This window comes from Pagrus major, chromosome 13 (assembly GCF_040436345.1).
Source record: "Pagrus major chromosome 13, Pma_NU_1.0".
In the NCBI taxonomy this organism is placed as follows: Eukaryota; Metazoa; Chordata; class Actinopteri; order Spariformes; family Sparidae; genus Pagrus; species Pagrus major.
Genome location: NC_133227.1, coordinates 22,545,480 through 22,563,590, shown reverse-complemented (window position 1 = coordinate 22,563,590; position 18,111 = coordinate 22,545,480). Strand labels below are relative to the sequence as shown.

Sequence of the window (18,111 nt, the reverse complement as noted above, 5' to 3'; positions counted from 1 at the left end):
CACCTCTCCACTTACTGTCATGTCTTGTTTGAGTAGCACATTCGCTGCCTACACAACAGTCCCAGCTGTACGGAAGGTTGTTACGGGAGTTTCGCGGCTGTGGAGGTTTTTTTCTAATTTTATGACAGATTAGACACGCCTCCCTGCAGCCGACATTGTGCACTTCATCGTAAGTGGAACATGGCATCGCAAATGCATGGAGCAGCACTCTGCAGTGACGTCCGCAGTCACAGGCGCTCCATCATTTCCACACTGTTTGAAGTGTGTTACATCAGCAGAGGAAACATCCAGAGGTGTACTTAGGTTATGAGGTGGAACTGCTGAGAGGGCAAACCACCGCACACACACTTTTTGTTGACAGCTGCTGTTGTCTTCAGCTGTCGGCTCACCGCGCTCTGCAGATTTTCACTGTTTACTGTGGACGGGCTCTTTGTACGATATGGTCAGTGAGACAACACATCTGTGCTGTTTGTTTCACAGTCATGCAATAAAAGTCATGGCTTATTTCATGCTCAAGTACAGTGTTGTAGTGTTTATATAACAACGGTCATTTTGATAGCATCCCTACTGAGTCTACAGTAGAGGTGTTGGTATTAAAGTCTCATGATAATCTATGTTTTTTCTACTGATGACCAGAGTTTACGCCTCTTTTTTGATGCTCAATTAGACTGTTGATGTTACAGAATTGAGGCTATATTGAATATAAAACACTAATATGTTGATTTTTTTCATTTCTTTATATTGCAATTTTACGTTTCTTTAGCTTAAATTTTCTATGTTATGTTGCACTTATGATCTGGTTAGGATTAGGCACAAAAACGACTTGGTTAGGGTTAGGAAAACATCATGTTTCGTCTTAAAATACCTGTTTTGGTCGCCACAAACATGGCTGGATATTTCCTGTCTTCTTGTCAAAAATGTCAGATATTTGTCACCATAAACATGGCTGGAAATTTTCCAGAGGTATCCATAAATTGTCCAATGGTGTTATGCCAACAGATTTTGAAATGCTGTGGTCCCTCCTCAAAAATATCGAGAGTTTTCACATTAAAAATGTTGAAACAAGGTCTCAAACTGCAGTCACTGGCTTGGCAGCCTTCTCGCCTGTAACAACACCAACATCCCCTCCACCTCCTGATATGAAAATCAGGTCATAAACGTGTAACGTGGACGTGATATGACATGTATTGTAGAAATGTCTGGGCCTTTTGTTACTGAACATCTCAGTCTAACTCGGACGAACCACTCCTTATAAACACCACACCATAATTTCTCTTACCTGTCTTACGGAATATGTGCTTCTTCTGTACCGCTCGAACGAGTCGTTGACCTGCAAATAGAAAGACAACATATATTTAGTTTTATTCCAGACTTATCTGCCCCGACCATCTTTTCTATTAGGATTTATTCAAATCTTTTTTAAATAAGCTTGTGAAAGTTGCTCCAAAGCGAGTCTCCTTACTGAACGCCCCTAAACCAGAGTGTTGTCACATCATAAAACTGATTTATTTCTGTTGAAAGAATGTCATCCTGCTAATTGTGACGCAGATCAGCAAACACATATTATTATTACCCTCGTATCGCCCTTGGATTGCTCCAGAAAAAGCATGTGTGTACCGGTCTGAAGTATGTGTGGGGTGCACGTTTATGTATGTACGTATTGTAATAGATCATGCCTCGGCTATGCAGCTGTAAATACTCGCTACTAGAGCACAAAATGCTCCTTAATCCCCTGCTGAAAATAGTCCTCATAAATGCAGCATTATCTAAGCCCAGTTGTTTTAGGAAATGATGTAGCATCTCGTAAAAATGAACTCTGCCTTTAGATTTATATCTTCAGGAGGAACCAATGGGCTTGTTATTGTTGTTGTTTTTAAAGGATTTATTTAGACAAATATAGAATAACAACAGATTTATCCTTCAAACAGTAGCGAAAATATTGTAAAATGGCTTTAACATTTAGATATATTTAGATATGGTTGAAGTCTAAAAACAGCATGGTTGTTTTGAGTAAAATGTAGGTTTACAGAAGGAAATTGTGGACGAAAATATAATTATTGTGCCTTAAAACATTACTGTGGGGCAGCAGCTGAAGTTAGCCAATTTCAATACATTTTTATCCACAGGAATTTTATTTTAATGCACAAAAAAGCCTGAATGGAAAAGAAAGGACTAAAGGTTTTTTTCCCTAAAGATGTAATGAAGACACGTTTTTGGATTTCCGGCAGTTTAGACGCAGCATCGGTGAATCCCTGCCACTCACCATGAGATGCCAGAGAGCCAAGCAACAGACTAAAGCGCCACATGGTGTGTGTGGACAGAGGAGACAAATTAATTCATCAAAGTCACTTGAAAGCCATCTTGAGGGAGAAGCGGCAGTAAAAATGCTATGATTTAAGGGTTACTGGCGCTCTTTGTGTTATGTAATCCTGTTATGCCCTCTTGAGAATACTGTGTTCACATAACAGTAGTTGCTAGAAACACACTGAATTCAAATGTTTTCCTTTGACCACCAATAAATGCAAAGCTGGAAATAGCCAGAGGATTTTCTCTCTACTCTGTGCTGTGTTAATATGAGGAATGCCTGGTAGAAGGGATCGCTGCCCAAAACCACAACATATCAATAGTGCTGTGTGAGTTCCAGTGGATCTACACTCTCACCTCCACTTGGCACAGAAAAGCCTCAATATTTAGAATAATGAAGTGGGAGCTCGATCTGTGGGTTTGGCAACAGGACGACTGACACCATTGGCTGTCAGTCACTCGCTTTCAGTGTTGCTGTGGAAACAACCTTGTTGCTCCACTCTGGGGCTAATTCTGTAGAAAAGAAGGAGCTTGTAGAAAGGAACGGTATGAAGAAAAAAAAAAAACAAACAACAAAAAAAAAAAAAAAACATGGCTGCATGCATGAGTCATCTGCTAACACATACACTCAGAGCTCTCCAGTTTTCTCACTGCGAGCAGCCTGTCAGAGCTCCCTGCACGATTGTAGCTAAACACAGCCGCCGCAGAGACCACACGAGAGAACAAAAGCAACACCAGACTGTGGTAAAGACCACGGGAGAAGACAGTAATCACCTCTGACTCAAGCGTATCGCTATATTCAACTCCGAATGTTATCGACCGTCAAAAGCTGAAGCCAGGGAAAATGTAAAACTGTGTGGGTGTGGGGGGTTGTGTTGTGAGAATAAAAGGAAAATGTCACAAGTGGTCGATTAATCAAGGAAATAAATCATCAGCTTTTCTCATTATTTACAAAAAAAACAGTTTTTAAGCAAATAAGACAATTATCCTCTGGTGTCAGTTTCTCCAATGTGAAGATGTTCTGTTGGAAACTGAACATCTTTTGGTTCATTTTTCATTAACAATGAGTCCGTCAATCAAGAAAATTACTGGCAGATTAATGGATAATGACATTAATCATTAGTTGCAGTCGAGGCAGTTACAAGTACTGAGCAGTTATTCTTAGCAGGTTGATTCTCTGCCCCTCATCTTCCTTCTCTCTGATCTGACTCCATGAAACGAAAGGTGTGAAGGGGATTTAATAAAGTCAAATACTGGCTAAACATATACTGTATATACAAATACAATTTGAATAGTCCATGGCCCGCACCACTACCTCTAAGAGATGCAAAAGACTCTTTCAGTATCTTGTTTGTTACGTACTGATGAGTGGGCAGTCTGGCATTTTAACTAGAGAATAAAACAACAAATTCTTATTTTATTTTGGCCGAATAAAATCCAGTCAGGAAGCATCTGGTCTCCTCGCAAGAGTAAACAGGAGGACACACAGTGACCCAAGGCAGAACGAAAGCTCCAGTTGACTAAACTTTTACATTACAGGTGTAAAATGTCAAGTATTGAACATAAACAGAACTGCATTTTTAACACGTAATACTTGCAGGTGGCGTAAGTGTCCAAACATGATGACAGAAATATAATAGGAATATTATGGGAACACTACAGTAAGCAGTGTGCCTCTATGATCCTCACCTCTCACTCTTCTGAGTCCTCCATGTTTCCTGAACACTATAGTGAACAATATGTCTGTAGTCATGCCAAGGTGTCTTGGTCTGGTGGTGTATTTTCAGCAGCACAGGATCTACAAAAAGATCATAGAGATATTATAGATTATATTACACTACAGGCAGCAGTGTGTCTCTATGATCCTCCTCTTCTGCGACTGAATGTTGCTAGTTGTCATGAAGGTTACAATTTAGTATAGAATCAAGTATTTTTAGTAAATAGTTCAGAAAATATAGAATCCAGATGAAATTGACAGAAAACTGCAGAAGCTGATACTTCTTCAGCCTGTAGATGTTGCTATAATATTCAGCACTTGTTCATTTCTAACCCAAACCCGATAGTAAAAACTGTCTGTAGTCATGTCTCTTCTGAATTATGTCGTTACAGACGGGCCATGGTCTTGGGTTGTATTTTAAGCAGCATAGACTGAATGATCATAGAAATATTATCGTATTATTCTAGGAACACTACGGGCGGCAGTGTGTCTCTATGATCCTCCACTGACGCTACTGAATGATCATGGAAATATTACAGAAAAACTACAGGTGGCAGTGTGTCTCTATGATCCTCTCGCTCTTCTGCGACCACACATTGCTACTTTCCACTTTGATCATGAAGGTGAAACTACTCTGTAGAGTATAAAAGCTACAATATTTTAAAGAACTGAGTATTTGTAAGTAGTATACTGTATATAGGATATGATCGATCCAAGACAGAACTTGCAGTAGGGCGGGACTGAGAGTAAAAACGCTCAATTATAAATCCGTCTGCTTCTTCAGTACCGCTGACAGTAACATGGATTTATCAATACACAGCACACTGTAGGCTGCTGATATTTCAGAGATATAGAACAGACAAAGAACCAAAGATTGAGGCGGACTAGAGTAAAATATTCAACTGAACAACCCCTCTGCCTGCAATCTCTCTGCTACTAGGGGATGGAGAGGGGATGACAGGTTAACAAGTGGGCTGCATTTACGTCATTTTGCTTTTTGCTTACAAGGGGGGTGGCATTCCCTAAAAAAAACAACAGTCCTTTCCAAATTGTATAAAGCATACAGGGATGGACACAATAACAGGAACACCTGTGCGAGACACTTCAGTCCAAAGCAGTAGCCTCGAGGTGAATTTTACCCGAACAGAGCGATTATTGCTCCGTTTCTGTTGAGATTGTCAGACAATAGTCTCCTCTTGTTGTTTTGCTGTACTGGATTATTCGGGCTGTGTTTATGGGTGTGCATGCGTCTTCACCATATGTGTTCTTTGTGTTCAAATGCTCACGTTGAAACACTTCTCACATTTCTAGACAGCCAGAAGAAAAAGCCTCAGAACACATTGTAGAAACAGGAAGACGAATGTATGTTTTGATGACCAGATGAACCAGTGCTGGTCTTTTATCCAGTCGGTCGTGTTGTTGCAGCGTGATGGTGTGAACTGAGATTAAGCTTCCCTTTAATCCTCCTCCGCTCCACATGACCTCACTGTGATGCACGAGCCACAGGGAACTGTCATTGGTGCACCGAGTGTTCTCCTGTGTGACCTGCAGCCAATCAGAGCTCCTCGGCTCAGCATCCACCCCCACAGGGCAGCCAGTGGTGGAACGAATGAGGAGGAGAGGAGCGGGAGAGAGAGAGAGAGAGAGAGAGAGAAAGAGGAAAATGTTTCTATGAATGGAAACATGGAGGAGAGGACACTTGTGATGAGCAAACCCAAATACTGAGAGTTCGCCCCTCCCCACCCCTCATCTCTCGGTCTCTATCTCCTTTAAATCTATCTTTACATCCTCTTTGATGGATTGCACTCTCACTTTTATACTGCTTATTCTGACTAGACTACTGCAGAGGTCACGGCATACATTTTGTAATTTTCAAGTACCCTAAAAAAATGTTCAAATGGGATAGAGGAAGAATATTTACTAGTGTTGTCACAATACTGGAAATTCTTCCTTCAATGCAATACCCTGAATAATATAGTTATTCGATACCCTTTTGATACCACAGGGGAAAGTTGACGCAACATTAAAAGCATCAAATTTTAGATTTCTATGTAAACATAAATATAACAAGGCTGGTCATTGCAAATATTATTATTTTATCTTGGCTAGTAGCAGAGAACAGCAGAAAAACTGCAATATCAACATCAAATATTACACTTTTTTTTTAGAAACGTTTATTTTTTCTGTAGCCTTCGAAAATAATGTGTGTTGGCAGAAAGAGCGGATGGTACAGGTGTATCGACACTGCAGAAAATGAGTATTGAAACCGTTTCAAATATTCAGAATCGATATGTATTGATATATTATTTTTCATATTATTTGATGATACGAAGATCTTATGTCAGGATGATTCTGTGATTCCTGACATTATCCTGATAATGATCCAAAATATTCTTAAAACTTCAAAATAAAAACGGAAAAGATTCCACTAAGTAGAGCAAATGCTGGTATGAAATTGTCTGAGGCCCTGTTGGTAAAGAGAAACACATACGGTACCAGCAGGGGAACAGAGTCGTCTGCACAGTTATTCCAGTTGTTCCACCGTCCACTGGTGAAAACAATGCCTCTTCCTGTTTTCATTGCTCAATGGCACACAAGCTTCCTTTGTGCCCTCATTTGTGCTTAATATTTCTAGGAAAACTCGAGCCCAGTTGCAGGCGGACCAGCGTAATGAAAGCAAGGTTTTAAAGGGAACCAATCTATACGTGGATGGTGTCCTTTTTCTACAGCCATTACACTGTGCAATCAGTATTTACTCCAGAAGAATAAGAAGGAGCACAGCATATGTCACCAATCCAGCTGCCACAATTACATTTTCAAGGAGAGGTTTCCCCACGAGCTTTCAGTGGTTATAGCCTTAAGGGGGCATGCTTTCCTCTGTTCCTGGAGTTTCTAGCCCTTGACCTAGTTTGAGAACAAAATCAAGGACCTGATGAATAATAAGTTTCTAAGGGAGGAGAGGAATTACAAGACTGGATGCACATACCTCTGGTCCAGATGACCTTTTTCTGATGCCATTTCTGGCATTTTTAACAAGAATAACCACAATATATTGCTACAAGCTATTTGGATCATCCCTGTTTTTCTAACTTTAAAGTCACTTTGCAGCAGATATCCAACAGGCTTCACCACACAGCACAGAATGATGATTGACAAACCTGATGAAGGGCAGTGGCTGTAGCGCCTGCAGTAAGAGTAATCTCTGCAAAACTGCAGGTGTTTAAGGTGAAGTGGTTGTTGAGGCCTCCAGTGGTACTACACGTCTCTATGCATGCGGACTACAAGGCTGCAGACGTGACAGGATGCCAGTTCTTGTGAACTGAACCGGCACTCAGGCGCCGCCAACCGAGACCGTGTCAGTCTGTCAGATGACCATCACCTTGCACGTCGTAGTGGCCCCTCGAGAGTTTCTGGATCGCTTCCCTCGACCTGTCCCGTGTTTTCTGACAAGTCTGCCTGCTTTGCATATTGAGATCTGATCATAATGTAGCAGAATCAAGATGACAAGAATGCTAATTAACACCAGGTGTTAATCTGATTACACCTGTGATTAAATGTCATTATTCATCAACCCATGTTTTTTTTTCGTTTGTTTTTTTGTCTGTTGCCACCTTTTTCTTCTTTTAATGTGAACACATCTGGAACAAAATGACAGATACTGGTAATGAGACCACATTTTTGCTAAAATGTGAGTACATCTTGTTAATTTTCTCTCATATTTGTGACAGACATCGTTGTTCGATGACGTTAAACTAGAATTTGAATCATCCAAGAAAACGACCCCTCGTAGCCGTCTTAGTTAGCTAGAGCAGAGCTGGATTCATTAAAGATGTTGAAGCTGGCTCCTGTCGGCTTCGGGCTTCATTGATTAAACCCATTGCATATTACGAAAGAGCCACAGAGGCCCTTTCCCACTTAATTCACAGCATTTAATTGTAGATACTGTCCCTGTGTTGTACTCAGCCAGCCGCAGTTAATTTGTTTGAGTAAATTAAATACAGTGCGGTTTCAAGTATGCAACATCAGACTAACTGTCGTTGAGTATACTGTAGATTTGAGGATTCAGCCGCCACACAGCTGCTACATTTCAACCTAATATGAACCCGCATAAGAAAAAACTAGTGTTGTGCTCAGTGGGTAAATCTTGGGATGCACTCTGTCTGAAGTGGGTGCAGTGAAGTTACCCTTTAAGGAAGCTACTCCCACCTGTTGTCCTAATCAACCAATCAAGACATACCTGCAAATTGGTACATAAAAAGGTCACACTCAGGTGTTCTCTCCTGATTTTGAAACTCCAGTATGACCTGCTTAGGCTCAGTGCAGACATGAAGAAATGATTTTACAGTTAATAACACTCTCTCACAACAAGCTGTGGCCCCCGCCCCTTCATCAAGAAGCTAACATCAGTTCAGCTCAGGTTTAATTTCACCTCAATTTGAGCATGAGGAAGAGCATCCAGAAGTTGGGTTGGCATGGTTACCTGCATCTGGAGGTGACCTAGTTATCTTGGTGACTCATGTTCAGCAAGCCCTCAGTCCTTCAAACGACCCCTTTTTCTTCTTCTCTTCTTCTTCCTCCTCCTCCTCACCAACACTCTCGTTAACCTCGAGAAGAGACACACCTCCTCCTCCTCCAGCACACACAGCTCTGGCCAGCTGTAGTGATGTACCGCTGCACTCAAACAGAGCTGTTATATCATTGTAACGTTTAACTGGCACCAGCTCGCTCCAGCTGACTAAATTAAAAACCTTGAAAATGTGATATTCAGTGATTAGAGAGCTTATTTTGAATGTTTCATCATTCAGTGTTCTTTACTTGATGCATTTTATATCAGTCTTGAAGGTTTTTCTGTTAAAAATGTCAATCCGCCACTTTGATCCAGACTGAAATGTTTTCTATCGGTTGTCATGAAATTTGGTCTAGGCAGAAAATGAAGCCCACTAACTTTGAGGATCCTCTGATTTTTGTATTTAGGACCAACAGCTGGTCAGAGTTTCCACTTATTCATTGAAATGTCTCAGAATTTTGTGCAGGAATTAATGGCTTCCAGACAAGCAAATCGCGTGCGCCAAAAAGAAAGAAAAAAAATCTGCGTTGTATTTCAGTTTTAGCTTAAACTGTAGCCTGGCATCCAAAATAACTGAGAGTCCAAAACCACATTTTCCAAACAGGCATGATGAGACATACACTTAAGATGCATTCTGAGTCGGGCATGCTTCAGCATGCTTGAACGGTACTGGAGCGTAATTGGAGCGGTATTGAGCTAAAGATAAGGCGACACCCCAGTTTTTTTTTTTTATTTTTTTAAACGCTCTGCACTCCATCCAAAATCCTCCCGCTTGCATTCCCTGTTGGCTCCACTCACATGCTCAGATCGATACATATTGATTCAGATTATTTGAAAAGGTTTCAAGTGTGATTTTTTTGGAGTATCAATAAATCGGTACCAGCAATGAAAATCTAATGCTGTGTCGATTTTTTCCTTGTCATACTGAAAATAGTATTGAATACCAATATTTTTCATGGTTTAATTTCGAGGTATTGTGCAACACTAATTACTTATCAGCAGACCTATGTGCTGATAACAATATCAGTGATGAGCTAGAATCAGCTGATGATATCTGTCATGTCAATGTCTCAGTCTGTTCTGTATTGGAAAGAAAAAGCTACATCTGTTAAGGCTCTAAGAATAACAAAACCATCAGGATGCTGTTTGCTCCATGCACCGTGTCTCTCTTGTGGACCTACTGTGTATACATACATACATATATTAAACTTAATATTTTACTGTCAGTCAAACTGGCTAAAAATGATAGAAGAGCATTATTGCGATCCTGACCGATTCATAACTGTGTCTCTCCTCTCGTCTCCACAGTAACTGTCCGTGCTCCCTGGCTGCAGCCCTGGCCAGAGCCACAGCAGACAGCCTCCTGCAGACTGACCTCTCTATCCACCACCTCAATAAGACTGTAGAAGATGGAGCTGACCCATTACCACGTGAGTCCCTGGGGAGCCCACGAGACTGCTCTCTCTCTCTCTGTCTCTCAGACAAATTAGGTCTCTCTCTCACTTCATCCCACACACATACACTGGCATGTAACCACCAGGGCTTTGTCCCAATTCTCCCTCGCAAAGCTGCATTAAGTGGTATTTGACCACTAGAGGGCAGAAAGTTGACTCCAAGCCGACATGGGTCGACTGATTCAGTTTGAGCATATAGACTTAAGGCTTAGATAATATTAAATTTGCAGCTTTTATTAGAGAACATACAAAATGCAAATTTAGTGGAGCAAAACTGTAATGTCCCTGTGTGGACAGTAGTCAAACACAAACACATCATCATACGCAAACACAGCACAAGATCCAAGTCACCCACACTGATCCACCACAGATCATGAAGGTTGTAGTTTGTTTAAAAAGCCAATAGTAGATGGAGCAAAGGTCAATCTGTATCTGTTGGTGCTGTTAAACCTCCACCCTGATGGAAGCATCTTAAACTCAACATCTATGTTGAGGGTCCAAAACAGGTACTTATTCAACAGCACATAAACTGACAAATAACAGCAACAATGATGCCGACTCTACTATACTCACTGTATAAAGTAACAATACAGTATTAGACAGTAATGGTAAAAGTAGAAAGTTGTTGATTTTTTTGGACAGCCTGCACTCAACCGTTGGGATATTGTAGGGAGACGGAAACACAATAATTGCTACATCTCCTCTCGATAATTTCCAGGATCTGTGTATAGGGTAGAGGTATCCTATAAGAAAATATATGCAAAAATCTTTGTTAAAAATATTGCAAATACATACGAATTAAATTCAGCAGTCAATGGCTGTTAAAGCTTCACTAATCAGCATTTTTATATTAAAGGGACACTATGTAGTTTTGGAGAAGAAATTCAAAATCTGAATTTTAATATTTACGATATAAATGAGGTAAAAATACAAACTCAGAAATATTTATCTTTTCCATAACTGAATAAACAAGCTGTTCTCAGAGGAAAATAAGGTCCAGAACACTGTTTGAAGCTAGAAAGGTGGCAGGGTCCGCCACATATAAACAAAGTAAAACAGTATGAATTTTTTTTCCTTTAAGGTCAGTTTGTTTATTCAGTCATGAAAACAAATAGTTTATCTATTTAGTTTGTTTAGACATATAAAAAAAAATCCCCAAAACGTACACAGTGCACCTTTAACAATTTATCAAACTCTGTGTACTCTGAAAGAGGTCACTCATAGTGATGAGCTCTAATTTATTACCAGTTAATCCCACTTACATATTCCTGCTGATGGAAATACACCCAAATGTGTATTAATCCACTGCTAAAAATAGTCCCCAACAAATGCACCATTTACTTGTCACAACAGTGACAAGCTGTTTTAGGAAAATTGCCTTTTTATTTATTTATTTTTAAAAAATGTTTTTGTGACTTGTTTTGTCACATACATACAAATACATACAAAAATGTATATTAGACAGGCCATTGTGCATTGTGCAGCGCCCTCTGTTGATGACACACCCTTGACGACAATGGCTATGCTCAAAACTGGTGAAAAAGTGCCGGCTGGTTCGCTAGATAGCACCGACGTTCCAAGAATCTTGAACAGAACCGGTTCAAGAACCAGAGATAATGTGGTAGAAAAGGGGCTTTGAAGTCACAAAGTATTGAGAGACAGACTAACATATTGTTGGTTTTGGTCTTTTCATGAGATTTCCTCACAATAACAAAGATAAAGAAGATCGAATCAAATGCAGGGGATACATCTCCCCACAGATGCTGAATTTTTGGAGAGCCAGTCCTTCTCTTTCTTCACCAAACACTTCTTGTTATCTTGCCTTAATCAGGGCAGAGATAGCCAAAAACATTCAGTGAATAAAGCTCAAACTGTTCTGCACCTTGCTGTGGTCGTCTCTCAAAGTAAGAGCTTCTTGTGTTGTGTAACAGCCGATCACATCCTGTTTGATGTTGCTTCGCTGCACTCTACTTTTCATTTTTTTTTCTTCTTCAGCTGTTTGCAAGGTGTTATGCGTAGCCTTGATGCCAGACACAGTGCTGAGACATCTTCATTTGGTGGAGGAGGAGGAGGACGAGGAGGGTAGGGGCTGAGCACAAAGTGAAGTTTAGCATCGCGGCACAGTTTGACATGCGTGTACTTTCAGAAGGTGGAGGGGTGAGGGTGAAGGGAGGAAATGGGACACAGTGTGGGCTGGTCTCTCTCTCTTCCTCTCTCACTGTCTCTCCATCTCACTGAAAACATATTTAATGGAGCAGAGCGAGAGAGGACGATGGCAAAGACGGGATAGACTATTATACCTGCAGCTAACATTAGTAGGTCATGCACACACACAGCCTGTTTTGGTTATTACAGAGAGCTGAAGCCATGATGCCACTGTGGGCTTGCCTCTGCTCCACTTACATCTGTAACTCAGTGCAATCCCTCAATGACATGAAGATGTATTTTTACTGGGGATGGGGAGTTCTCTAAATTCTATTTTCTGACACAGTAGAAAGCTTAATTTACCCCCTAAAATCTCTCTAAACAGTGTCATCTGATTGTCTGGTTGCTACAATCCAGATGAGCGAAGACAGTCACCTTGAATTATTATACCTCACAGCAGTTAAGCTTTCCCAGGAGCAGCGAGTACATAGAGTTTTTCACCTGTCATGCAGGCTGCCTGTACGTATCAGTGGATGTTGTTCAGAGAGGAAGATCTGCAGGCAGTGATCAGGCCTGACAAAAGTTCCCAAAACTTCCACTTCCCCTTCATGTTTTACTGAATTCAACATCAATCAAAGACAAAGCAGTAAAGAAAAATGTTCTTTGTAGTAAAGATGCAAATGTTACATTTATCAAAGAGTAGTAGGTCTGAATGTACCTATTAAGATCTTTTAAATAAGAGTTAACTACATACATGTAATTGACATTTGAAAAACATAAAGCTGCAACGATTAGTTGAATAATAGTCAATCGGCTGAAACTGTTTTGATCACTTACAAGTATAATATGTAAGAATTCTGCATTAAAATGTCTAAAAATGACTCGACCTTTGTTGTATATTTTGTTGAGTTGTGTTCCAACGATGTTCAAACGAAATATCCACGAGTTTACTCAAGTTAATGGTGCGTTTCAGTGAGTCGGCACTATTACTTTCACGATAGGGAAGTTGGCGAATGAGACAAAAGTAATTAATTCAGCACAAAATTCAAACGTTTTCTGATTTCAGCATCTCAAATGTGAGGATTTGCAATTTTTCTTTGTTTTATATAACTGTTAACTGAATATATCTGGGTTTAAGACTGCAGATCGGATACGTCACACATCAGACACATTTGAACACGTCACCTCGGACACTGAGAAACTGTGATGAATGTTTCCTTCTATTTTTTTTTTTTGATTCATTATTTAATTGGTCGATATAGAACAGGAACATGAAATTGTTTGTGACGTTGATGTGAATCCAAACAGACTCCAGCTACATAATACAGAAGCTCTTTGACTGATTACATTTGTGTGTGTGTGTGTGTGTGTTAGAGATTGAGGCCGTGAAGCTGGCCCGGCTGGTGTTTAATAGACTGTTTGAGATGTGCTGCCTCTGGATGAAGGAGCTGCCCTACCGCCGTCGCCCACAGCCGTACTACGAAACCTCCATCCACGCCATCAAGAACATGAGGCGCAAGATGGAGGACAAGCACGTCATCATCCCCGACTTCAACTCACTCTTCAATGTTCAGGTAAATAAAACCTCCCCAGTGATGATCGCAGACTTTACTGGTGGCATTAGAACGATTTATTGGTGATTAAAGCTGGAGTCCCGGACTTTTACATATAAATGAACCTCTGTTACATTCAGAGGAGTTCACACTATAATGATTAAGCATTGAGGTGATAGGCTTAATCAGCATTGTGTGAACTTGTTTTTGCAAAAGCTTTGATGTAGTCAAACACTCCAGCTTTACCAATTGATTCACTCACCAATAAATTGACACCAAATTTGTTGCAGCTTTTGATATTTCACATTTTTGCTAATTTTCTGATTGTGAGGATGTTTTTCTTCTGAGTTGGACACCATGGGGGCGAAGAAAAAGTGTCTAAGTCTGAGTAACAACAATTGAATTTAAAACTAAAAGAAATTTAAATAGTATTCAAATTGTAATAAAGTATTATTGTAGCATAATCCCTGCAAGTTTCAAGCCTAAATTTTGTCATTTGAGACCATCATATCATCATCATATTTGTTACTGACCCTTTGAACCAGTAGTCTTAATGGTGTTGTATGACTGGTATTGTCTCTTAGGATCAGGAAGAACAGGCCTACTTTGCCGTGTTTGACGGTCACGGTGGCGTGGACGCTGCCATTTACGCTGCCAACCACCTCCACGTCAACTTATTTCACCAGGAATCGTTCGGCCAGGACCCCATCGATGCGCTCTGCAGAGCCTTCAAAGTCACTGATGAGGGCTTCGTGAAGAAGGCGAGACGAGAGGTAAACACATCCACTGCCACTTTATTCCTGTAGTTCCTGTATAGTACACCTAATGCTACTATTACTGCGACTATTATAGCTACTGATACTATTCCTGCTATAACAGCTACCACTGCTTCTCCTGATGTTCCCACTGCCACTCTTACTGCTGCTGCTGCTATTACAAATACAGCACATTCAACCACACATACAACAGTTTTCACTGCTTCACGACTAAACATAATATTACTGTCACAAATATTTAGTATATACTGTATATAGTGCATGTGAGTGTTTCTTTATTCTTTCTACTTTTTTTCCATTCACACTTTTGCAGCCTACAGCTGGTATTTTATTGGTTGTTGTTAAAAAATAAAAATAAAACATGCTTTAGATCAGCCTCGCACCAAGTTGTAATCGAGTGCATTTATTTTACTCCTAAACACAAATATGAATTTTTCTTGCTAGTCTTGATAAAAGGCCATTTAGTAATCTGGTGACCTTGATTGTGTAAAACAGGGAACGCAGTTATTGTAAGAAGTTAGTGGTGCTGTTGCTGAATACTGTAACATGTGTCTGTGTTTGGCAGCACCTGCGGTGTGGCACAACGGGCGTGGTGACGTTCCTGCGGGGTTCGACGTTGTACGTGGCCTGGCTGGGAGACTCCCAGGTGATTCTGGTCAGGAGAGGACAGGTTGTGGAGCTGATGAAGCCACATAAACCAGACAGAGAGGTAAAACACTCACAGATGCACACACATCCTCAAACACCATCGGGCACAAATCTGTCACTTCCACTGTTTGCAAACTTGAACTGAGATGCAGAACAATAGCCAAAAGTAGCTAATTTGTAGATTCTGAAACCTTATATCCATTCCTAAATTCACGTATTTACAAAATGTACAACATGCATTAGCAAAAAATGTTTGTGTCTGTGTCACACACAGTTTGTTCATCATTTTTGGGTATTGAAAATTTTCCTCATCCACAAGTAGCAATCTAATTTGTGAGTGACAAGATAATCACACATTTTTTAGAAACTGTTGTCAACAATACTAGAATCAGAGAAAAGACAAACAAACACTGATAAATCAGTGATATGATGCATTTAAGGCAAAAAACATAAAGAATAGAAACAAGAGGAAACAGCTAACATGGCTTTATACAAAAGTAACAAAATCCAGCTCATCTAAAGCTCCTAATCATAATAACTAACATGTCATATCTTGTTTAATCTGCACAAAAACCAAAGCAGAAAACACATTAATGGACGCCTGACTGTTTCTTCACTCTGAGCAGTTGCCAAGCAACCAGCGGCTCAACCAGGAAGTTACTGGTCCCCGCCAAGAAAACAGTCTGACTCATAAGTCATCATAAAAATGGCAAATTATCTTTATTTACACTTAGGAATTAGATAGATGTGTTAATTAGTGATCTTAAGAGATGCTGGTAGATTGGACGGAGCCAGGCCGGCTATTTCCTGCTGTTTCCAGTCTTTATATGAAAAGTTAAGCTAACCGGCTCTGCCAGAACAAGACTAAGCAATATTTCCTAAAATGTTGCTGTTGATTTGAAGCATACAGACATTAATGTCCATTAGCACAGAGGAAACAATTAATCACCATACGCCCTTAAAGTATCTTGTTGTTGTTGTTGTTATTGCTGCGTTCTTGTAAATTCTGCATTACAAAAAAATACTACAAGTTTCAGTTATTCCAAGAAATATTCATCAATAAACTTGTGTTTGATAGCATTATTTTTCACTTCATGTTCTGTCACAGTGCTCTCTGTACATGTTCTGTCAAAAGTCTGTACTGATGTCTGTGCTGTCCAAGAGTGGGATGTTTAAGTGCACATCAGAGGCAGGTAATGCACTGCACGGAGTCATTTCCTGCGGGGAATGGCAGGATGAGATTGCCATGTGCCGTGCGACAGTCGTCACCGTTATGACTGCGCCTCAAGCCAACTGTGCTTCATGTGTTTTCTGCAGGATGAGAAGCAGAGGATCGAGGCTCTGGGAGGCTGTGTGATCTGGTTTGGCACATGGAGGGTTAATGGCAGTTTGTCTGTATCCAGAGCAATAGGTAACTATCAGCTATTATAAGTATTTATTGCTGCTAAACCAAGAGAACCTACTTGTTCCATTCAAACCAGTTAAATAGGGAGGGATATTTGCTGGGATACTGGTATGAGCAGCCCTAACAGAATAACCTGCCCCTGTGTTGACAGGCGACTCGGAGCATAAGCCCTACATCTGTGGTGATGCAGACCATAGTATCTTCCCATTGGACGGCACAGAAGACTACCTGATTCTGGCCTGCGATGGCTTCTGGGACACAGTAGGTCCGGATGAGGCGGTGCGGGTTGTCAGCGACCACCTCCAGGAGAACGCTGGAGACACCACCATGGTAGCCCACAAGCTGGTGGCCTCAGCCCGTGACGCGGGGTCTAGTGATAACATCACTGTCATAGTGGTCTTCTTGCGGGACCCACGCTCCCCACCGCCCAACAGCGCAGAGGAGGACGAGGAGGGTGCGGTGGAGGGAGAGGTTGAGGAGGGGGAGGTAGCGGAGGTGGAGGAGGAAGAGGAACAACAAGAAGAGGAGGACGAGGAGGAAGATGAGTCAGTCAGGGTAGAGCGAGAAGGTGGTGAGGGAGGCAGCACTGCGGACATAGGGGGCAAGAGTCGTGGAGGATGGCCCCTGCAACAGTGCTCAGCTCCCGCTGATCTCAGCTACGAAGACCGAACGGACTCGTTGACGGACAGAACTAGCCTCAGCCTGCTGGGGCCTTCGCTGGAGGGCCGTATCTCTCTGACCCAGGGCTCATGGCAGCCCCGCTCCGACTTTAGCCCTGACCTCTTCACAACCGCCCACATCTATCGAGAAGAACGCCGTCTGAGGCGCAGGTCCAGTATCCCCTTTCAGGAGCCCAGCATCTCTAGCTTCACGGACCCACTGTGGCCCCAGACAGCCATGCTGTTAGGCCAGGCAGTGAGCCGAAGCCGCAGGCTCGGTTATGGTAGTCGCCGGTGGGTCCGAAGGTGGCCGGGCACATCCAAGCAGCTGCTAGGCCTGATGCCCTCTGGCCACTTGTTGCCACACATGGAGAGCTGCTCCAACCGGAGGCCTGGAGTGGCAGTGCCTCATCTGCCCCACGGTACCACCATCTGAAGAGATGACCCAAACCAAACCATCCCCTTCATTTATTCAGTCCTGCTCCCTGCCCCTAAGCCCACCCACCAACCTACCCACCCATCTTTGCCTTCAACAACACGTCTTTCTTTGATAGTAGGTAGTCGTGGCTCCTGCAGTCGTTGCGTGATTATTGAATCTCTGTCGGAGGAGTGGTGCTCTCTGTCCTAAGCCGAAATGTTTCCACATGTAAGCTGGCCCAGTAAACACAAGCCCTGCTCCTTAATGCTGTAGGTAAAGCGCAAAACTGTATCCTCTACATAGTGACCATTGATCAGTCAACATGAAGCCAGAGCTGAAAATACAGGTTGATAAGATTTGGTCAGACTGAATGTGAAATGAATCTTAGGGATAATGAGGGAGAGGGTTTCAGGTACATTTTGAAATCAGTGTCTAAATCAGCTTCAGTCGGCTTTGGACTACAAA

At 41.6% G+C, this 18,111-nt stretch overlaps 1 protein-coding gene across 1 annotated transcript in view; it reads left to right on the top strand.

Moving 5' to 3' along the window:
• ppm1e (protein phosphatase, Mg2+/Mn2+ dependent, 1E) overlaps nt 1-17,664 on the top strand; it is a 37,031-nt gene extending 19,367 nt beyond the window's left edge. Inside the window, exons 2-8 of the mRNA XM_073478885.1 lie at nt 9,897-10,018; nt 13,562-13,761; nt 14,325-14,513; nt 15,082-15,225; nt 16,482-16,575; nt 16,721-17,028; nt 17,074-17,664. Coding sequence (XP_073334986.1) covers nt 9,897-10,018; nt 13,562-13,761; nt 14,325-14,513; nt 15,082-15,225; nt 16,482-16,575; nt 16,721-17,028; nt 17,074-17,664 — 1,648 coding nt within the window. The remainder of the gene's footprint in view (nt 1-9,896; nt 10,019-13,561; nt 13,762-14,324; nt 14,514-15,081; nt 15,226-16,481; nt 16,576-16,720; nt 17,029-17,073) is intronic.
• Nucleotides 17,665-18,111: the final 447 nt, after the last annotated feature.